The sequence below is a fragment of the Gossypium arboreum genome, chromosome 11 (assembly GCF_025698485.1).
Source record: "Gossypium arboreum isolate Shixiya-1 chromosome 11, ASM2569848v2, whole genome shotgun sequence".
Lineage (NCBI taxonomy): Eukaryota > Viridiplantae > Streptophyta > Magnoliopsida > Malvales > Malvaceae > Gossypium > Gossypium arboreum.
The window spans coordinates 101491955-101499937 of record NC_069080.1 but is presented as its reverse complement, the minus strand read 5'-3'; the positions used below and the strand labels follow the sequence as shown (position 1 = coordinate 101499937).

Here is a 7983-nt window from a genome sequence, read left to right as displayed (position 1 = left end):
AATCAACCGTTAAATTCTTCAGTAAGAAAAGAGGGTCATTTAGGTTAGATTGCTTACAGAATTTATAGGTCAATTTTATGATAATACATGATTTGATTGCCATAATAATCCTAGATTCTAATAGATTGGTATTTGTTTAGCTAGTAAGATCGTAATTGCAATGTAAGAACAATCTTAGAAATACTTTCCCAGTATTTAATTACAAAAATTTCTATTTGATTCCGTGATGCTTCGGGATTACTCGTGCTTTAATTGATTTATATACATTTTGAAATATAAGTAGAACACAAGGCAAGTTTTTGATAAATTGTTAAAAAGGTAGGAAAAAAAATAAAGATTATACACCTCATCCAAATGCTGAGTTCCCCTAAACACTGCAAAACCTGGTCAAAATTTTCTCTAAAAAATTGAACATTGCGATTCAAAACTAAAACTCAAAAATTAATGCTCACATTAAAACTCCCTCGGTGTTATTAAGGGCTTTCTTTGCAAGCTTAAATTTATCATTTACTTTCTTGTTAGTTTTCAAGACATACTCCTTGATGAAGAACTCCATACCTTGTCGAAGAGTTTCAAGCTCGGGGGTGACAGCTATACGGGTGAACATGTTCCATATAACCTTATCAGGATACTCGAATATGGCCTCGAAAAACATTCGGAAATGCATGATCTTTTTTGGGCTTAGCATCTGGGGATCACTCCACTCAACTGTTTTCAGGACAGCAAGGGAAAGAGTAAAAGACGCAACCATTTCAGCCATGAATTTCGCTAGGTGCATCGACCTTAAAAGTGGCATTGAATCCAACTCTTTGAAGTGATCCCAGAGACAATACTGTGGGACATATCAAAATTAAAACGTCAGATACTAGCATCGCAAAAAAGTTCATTTCGTATGCACACTACACAAGAAAAACGGTAGGCATTCCTAATATCTTCGCTAGGTTGATCTTGTGCATTCCTTACATTTAATCCACAATTGGAAAAGAGAAGACTACCTGTAAGGTAAACTTGTGGTTTTTTTCATGCTCACACAACTTCGCGGCAAGAACAGTGTAGTACCTGTTAAAAACCTTCTCTTGCAAGCAACATTCCACGAGAACCCGCATAATATCTCGGTCCTGTAGATGTTCGAGTTAACTATTGAATAGACAAAAAAATAAGCATTTCTTCTCAATCTGAAGAACAGCAGCCTACCTGCTTTCCAGGCAAATCCAACCGTAAAAGCTTCTCAAATGCATCGATATAGTCTTCCCCACTCATTATTACACAAAAGATTGCCCTCCGGGCATCTGTATTCATCCTCTGTGCGGCAGCAAGCTCCAGCATTTTCTGAGCTTCAACAGCCTCTTTGTCAATGCTGTTGGCAACCTCTTCGACATTATCTGTAGCAGAGGCAATATCCCCTGGTAACCACCATTGGCCCTTTTTGTCAGGATCAAGCAGCTTGCTCCATTTAAGCCCTCTAATTAAAATATCCTCAACCCTTAACTGAAAATATCAGGGACCATGGAACAATACGTGAACAAAAAAGGGAGATAAAGAAATATAAGATCCTATATATTATCATTGTTTATAGCTGGCAATAACTAAAGAAATATAAGATCCTATATACTATCATTGTCAGAAGTGCACAAATGAAACCTATTAACAACTTTAAGAACCATCTTAAGAACGGAGATAAAGAAATATAAGATCCTATATATTATCATTGTTTATAGCCCACAATAACCAAACTAATGGTCTGATTGAAGATACACTTGAAACAAGTCTAATTCGATGTCAAAATAAAAGAAGCAATACCTTCTGTAGCCATTTCTTTATCTGAGTGTGTTGCACTGTATCCTCCTTGGGCTTTTTCTTGTTATTTTTTATATCACATATCGTTTCAAGCATGAATTCCATCTGCAAAAGTAACAGTACAATAAGATTTTGCAAAATAAAAAGAAAAAGTAGCATACTAGATCTAAAAGAAAATTAAAAAATCTTACTCTCTTGCCGTTTATTTTAGCCTCACCATCTCCAGACAAAGCCTTTAACTCATTCACCCTATTTTGAACACAAAGAATAAAGTTCTTCATGGCAACAGGATCATCGGCCCTTATTTTCATCCCACAGCCTATCATTTAATGAAAATTAATGTTAGAAAAAGCTTGCTTGTCCAGCATCTGGGCAATTTCTATCTACACAAGCATCAACATTATGCTATCATCAAATACCATAAAAGGATTGCTTTATGCACCCTAAAACTTGCAAAAGAACGAAATGGAAAGGATAATACATGTCAACAAATAAACAGGAAAACTAATGGGTATGGCATGTTTAAAGCTTAAGCATTCTGATCTCGATAAATACTTCTTAACAATCAAGTTTTATAATTAAAGAAAGAATAAAAGAAAAGGGACTTGCAAAGCCTTACATTGCAAAACTGTCAGGATGGTAGAAACATCAATCTCTGTCAACCGCTTGCTCAACATGATCAGAAAATCGTATATTAAGTCACTGGGAAGCAATCATCAGAAATACCGCTATGAGAATAGTGTTTTTAATACATCAAAAGGCATACTTAAATGTATGCTAAGTTAGATTCCTGCAGCCAGCTCTAGAACAATAATGTAATGACCATGAAGCAGCAAGTATCAAAGATGGTAGAAATGCAAATTGGGTGAAGAATCGCTTCTATTGCCATGACAGAGCAGTCATAAAGGTATGAAAATATAGTAGGTAATTTCATGAATCAGAAAATTGTGAAGCATGATAACAACATCCAATATCATTCTACATAGGACTATAATAATGCTTTCTGGCGGCCATGATGGCTTGCATCCTATGCATCTGACCACAGTGGCATCATGATAGAGAATAGAGCATTAAAGAAATGCTCTTAACCATGAACCTATTCACTTCTTGCCTTGGAAATGCTTTCATTAAGAGTATCCTAATGAAAAAAAAAAAAAGATTTGCTGAGAGCACCTACCACGAGCAAACTCCAAAAATGCAGAGATAAGACAGCAAAAGAGTGAGATTTCTCAACGAAAGATTGTCTTCTTTGAGATACTCTTCCTGAAAAGGAAAAACAAGTTAAACATTTAAAAATGCAGCAGTGCAACCAGGATAGTGATGTAGAACACAAATATGCTAACCGTGGGATTATAGCTTACTTATGATTTCATTTTGTCACTCTGCTTGTGTTTATAGGCAAATTGTAGCATCTTATAGGTCTAGGGTTATGTTTGGAATTTTTCAATTATATTAGAGTCTAGCATCTTAGCGTGGTTTTATTTATCCTATTATGTTTGGTTTTTTAAGTCAAGTTTATCAGCATTCTAATGAAGTATTAATATTGCAAAGAAAATACTTGAGACCCTTAAAAGAAGATTGCTAAACTAGACTTCAAAACAAAACCTACTAGCATAAAGGAACCACACGAAGATACTAACCCTAATATGAAAGTATAAAACCAAACATAACCCTAGATTTATAAGATACTAGATAGATTGGCCCCACAAATACAACAGTAACAAAATAAAGTCTTAAGTACCTTAATGCTATAATTAACTTATTTCTGTTCAATATCAAATACTCTAGAAGGTCCAAAGTACCAATCATATATATTATACATACATAGTAATGCTTGATAAACAAGTATAAATTACAATGAAAGTAAGTTAAACAAAATTACTACTTAATGTGAAGTTAAACAAAATTACTACTTAATGTGGAAGTACTTACCTCAAAAATCTTGGCAAGTAAAGCCATAAGTTTTGCGCTGAAATCCACGCCAACTAAAGAAGCCATGCCAGCAATGAAAGCTGCAAAAACTGCAGCATGCCTTTACAAAGAAACAAACAACATTAACTACATATACAACTGCTGCAAGGAGAAGAAAAATGAAAACAAGTACGACAATAAAATCCTAGCTAACCCGACTAATGGTAGTATGCAACAAACATGATATTCTGCTAATGTACTCTAATAAGGATCACAAGTATTGCATCTAGAAGGTAAATCACTTGTGCTTGATAAGGAATACAGTTATTACCACATGAAGAATGTATTGCTGGAATGAGAAAGTGGAGCTTCAAATCACACTATAAATATGCTTTCCACAGCTGTGTAGCTACTATTTTGGCTATATATATTGTGGAAAGATAGCAACAATAATTATTATTCATCTGACTTCCATTATAGCTATTCTAACCAAAAATAACGACAAATTAAAAATAAACAATAGTGATTTACCTTCCATTATTAATATTTCAACTGTTTCTTCCTCTGATTAACAAATATCAAATTGAATATTAGAATAACAATTACATCATGTTTAGTAAGCAAAAATTCATAAGAATTAAAATTTACTTTACTTGTCATAGTACAATGTCAAGTGCAAATTAACAATCAATGGCAATAAGTATAGGCACATTAAACAAAATTCCCATACATAGCATACATATAAACTGAAAAATTAGGTACTTTAAAGGAAAGATGACAGAATTAAAGAGGAAGGAGACCTTTTAGGAGAAAAAAAAAAAAAAAAAAAAAAAGAAAGGACTTTTTTTACTTATAATGGAGAATTATACAAATAAAGAGATAGGCAAGATTGCTCTTAACTGTTCATTGCCACGTGGACCATTGTAACAAGATGCCAAGACCTCCTCACTGATAATCTGGGAGCTAACACTGCGACTAACAGACTGTCAAAGAGTAAAATTATATAGTTAACATTATACCTTTTAATTTCCAAATGTAAAAGCAGAGGATACTGCATAGGCAACCGCATGCTAATTTCTTTGAAAACCTATCACAAGAATGGAAGTTGTTTTGGTATTATATTAACTTCCTAAAATTAACCAACAAACTCGTAAATGCAGTTTCAGTAAAACCACAGCCCCTGTATTAACCTAGTTGGAAACAACTGTACCAGTTTTATGCACTTATGCTAGAAAAGATTAATATAACAACCAATTATATTTACTCAGAGTGAGAGTGCATATATAGCTTAAATCAATTGCAGTAAGATTCAGAAGGCTTGATATGAAGTCTATTGAAACAAAAAGCTATAGACAGCATAGCAGCATACACGAAAAATTGTGGCCATTTCTCCTGTAATTGATTCCACGTTAGATTCAGAAAGCCTATTAAGAAGACCTGGAACATAGAGAAAAATAAGTGGCATGTCAAATTCCAAAAACGAGAAGTGAACTTACTAAAGTTCATTAAAAGTGAATATCCATACCTCGTACACGTCTGCGCATTCGAGTCTGCTCCTCTGATTCATTCTTTGTCTGGGATCTCAAGTGAGGAGCAACATATTTCCCGCTGCTCTCCATTCCAAGAGCCTTAGTTGAAATTTCACCTGACGCTACCTCTGCATTGTGGCATTCAGAATGCGGGGTAACAGAAAGGGCAGTTTCACCCACAATGTCACTTTCTTGTCCTTGCAGCAAAGACTTCCTCTTCTTACGCCTCTTTTGTGAAGGTGCCTTCACAGGAATTTCTTCCACTGTTGTCTCTGAATACTCCTCCCCTTCGGAAGCTTCATTAGTTGAGTCATCTCCAATATCATCTTTGATAGCCTGCTGCACTGACTTTTTCTTTTTTCGTTTCTTACTTAAAGAATGGTTCACAGCTTCCTCATCAGAAAATCCTTCAAATAAAATATTAAGCCCATCATCATCTCCCCTTAATTTACCACCCTTCACCTTGAGTTTCTTAGCAAGTTTCTTCTCCAATTCCAAGTCCTCTTGTGCAAGCATGTCCGAATTTGGCATCTCCATTTCAAGATACTCCTCGAACTTGGTTTTCGATGTTCTTTTCAAATCCTTCTTCGCTTTAGCTATCTTAGATTCATTAGCATCATGATCTTCCTCAGACTTCAATTCACTAACTCGTTGAACAATATCATTTTCTTTAACAAGCTGCATTCGTGAATTCTTTATTTTGTTCCCCTTTTTCGACTTTAAATTACCTGCTTTTCTCTTCATCCTCAGTGATTTCTGTAATCATAGAATTAACATCATATAACAGAGAGTGACCTTAGTTGTCCTACAATTTTTTTCCTAATTGTTCTCACCTTCGTTACCAGGACTCGGCAATCTGGGGTACAGGACCTGTGTCGACACTACCCGACACGGATTCCGACACAGGATACGGGTCAGATCCAGCATAAACTAGCGGACACGGCGGTGAATGCAAACTGAGATGAGAAGAGAAGAAAACAAAACTGATTTACGGAGACGAGACAGAGAAGAGGGACGATGGTAGGAGGAAGATGATAGAAGAAAGAGGAAAGACGGTTCAAAATAAATGAACAAAAATGTAGGGTTACTAAACGCTGTACTCTGGTGGCAAAAAAAAACCTTGTACCCTATATTATATTTAGGTTAAACTACAAAAATAATCCTATATCTTTGTTTAAGTTTACGTCTTGGTCATCAATGTTTCAATTCTAACAAGTAGGTCACAGGCGTTATCAATTAATAACAATTTGGTCACTTTCCATTAGCAGCCATTAAGTGTTGGACAAATACATAGCTGGCCCATCAAATGGTGACGTTGTTATTATCACATAATTTAAATATATATTTTTAAATTTTTTTCTTATTATTTTTCTTCCTTTTATAACTCTATCCACCATTGTCGAGAGCTTCTATCAAAGGCCACCAAAATGAAGATCTTCATTCTTCAAAAATCTTCATCCTCATCAAAGTTCATTTAAAAAACACAGTTCTTGTTATTTAAGCAGCCTGAAGGTTAATTACTGAAGACTTGTCAGTATCCAGTTTTGAGATATCAATTACTTCACTTGAATCAAGTTCATGTCGAACTGGTTGCAATAACAATCAACAAAACACATATATCAATAGAATTGAAAGCATTGTAATTTTGAAATTATTATTACCATGGGTGTAAGACTTGAAATTTACAATTATTAGAAAAGTGCATTTTCGAGTCATTGTTCTAGTAAAACGGGTTCATAAATATTTATTAAAAATATTTACGAAGTTAATTGTGAGGTTAATTAGGTTTTGGCTAGGCAAATTAGCTTGAATTAAGGTTAATTTAGTGTAAGGATTAAATTGAATAAAGCGTGAAAGTTTAATTGTAGAATAAAGAAAAGATGAGGGACTAAATTAGCAATTAAGCCATAAGTGCTAAGTGTGTGGTAAAAATAAAATACATATGTATTAAATAATATACATATACATTTGTAATAAATATATGTATTTACTTTTAATTTAAGAAATAATTATTAAGTTAATATAATATAATCTAATAAAACATAAATTAAATAAAGAAATAAAGAAACAAAGTTAGAAAAGAAATAGAATAGCCAAACCAAAAACAGGGAGAAGAAAGAAAAGAAAGAAAGAAATGGGAAATAGAGGTTTCAAGGTTTAAAGCTTAATAGCTAACGTTGAACCGGAAACATTGGCTAAAAAGGGAAAAGAGAAAGTCAACAACGAGTGACTCAAAAAAATACGGTTTGTATTTCTATAATCCGAATTTAATTATTAATTGTTGAATTTTGATTATATGTGTATGAAAAGATATTAAGGTAAGTATTAGTGTTTTGATATTGAATTGAATGTATGTGAATTTGTGATTAATATGAATTTGAATATTGGATAATTGTGGTGTTGAATTGAATAAAATGGAATTGAATTGAGTATTATTTGTTATTATATTGATACTGAATTGAGACTACGATGATTTGTGACTATTGTGAAATTGATATTGAAATGTATAATTACTATGAATTGAGAAATGAATTGAATACCCTATTAACTATATTGGGTTGAGTCAGATATAGTTGGCATACCATAGGATTAGAAGTGTTCAGGGATACTTCGACCTCGAGTCGATGAGGCACTATATCTGTCGTAATATTGCTTCGGATAATTCCAATGAGACACTATGTGTCGTATTATTGCTTCAGATTAAATCCGATGAGGTACTAGGTATCGATTCACTTCGGCATGGCCA

The 7983-nt window shown here is 33.8% G+C and overlaps 1 protein-coding gene across 3 annotated transcripts; it reads right to left on the bottom strand.

Moving 5' to 3' along the window:
* Nucleotides 1-244: 244 nt before the first annotated feature.
* On the bottom strand, nucleotides 245-6401 carry LOC108473839 (uncharacterized). Of its 3 annotated transcripts, none has more exons than XM_017775622.2 (12): nucleotides 6071-6401; nucleotides 5234-5993; nucleotides 5078-5145; nucleotides 4609-4691; nucleotides 3730-3829; nucleotides 2975-3060; nucleotides 2417-2499; nucleotides 1989-2116; nucleotides 1801-1902; nucleotides 1195-1488; nucleotides 996-1118; nucleotides 245-832 (listed from the first exon to the last, which is right to left on the bottom strand). In XM_017775622.2, the coding sequence occupies exons 2-12, from the start codon at nucleotides 5979-5981 to the stop codon at nucleotides 449-451; spliced, it is 2199 nt and encodes a 732-aa protein (XP_017631111.1). In that variant the 5' UTR covers nucleotides 5982-5993; nucleotides 6071-6401; the 3' UTR covers nucleotides 245-448. The 3 variants fall into 3 exon arrangements, 2 of the variants coding, with proteins under 2 accessions (XP_017631111.1, XP_052877839.1); XM_053021879.1 differs by having other exon boundaries at nucleotides 638-832; nucleotides 1060-1118; nucleotides 6071-6400; XR_008274497.1 differs by having other exon boundaries at nucleotides 699-832; nucleotides 996-1137; nucleotides 6071-6399.
* Between the last annotated feature and the right edge of the window lie 1582 nt (nucleotides 6402-7983).

What these genes read in the sequence shown, in the direction of transcription:
- LOC108473839 (XM_017775622.2), bottom strand. Translation starts at nt 5,981, where the DNA reads ATGAAGAGAAAAGCAGGTAATTTAAAGTCGAAAAAGGGGAACAAAATA. An exon ending in TACTTGCCAAGATTTTTGAG is followed by an intron (nt 3,061 to 3,729) that starts GTAAGTACTTCC and finishes TTTCCTTTTCAG; the next exon opens with GAAGAGTATCTCAAAGAAGA. An exon ending in CTAAAATAAACGGCAAGAGA is followed by an intron (nt 1,903 to 1,988) that starts GTAAGATTTTTT and finishes TTACTTTTGCAG; the next exon opens with ATGGAATTCATGCTTGAAAC.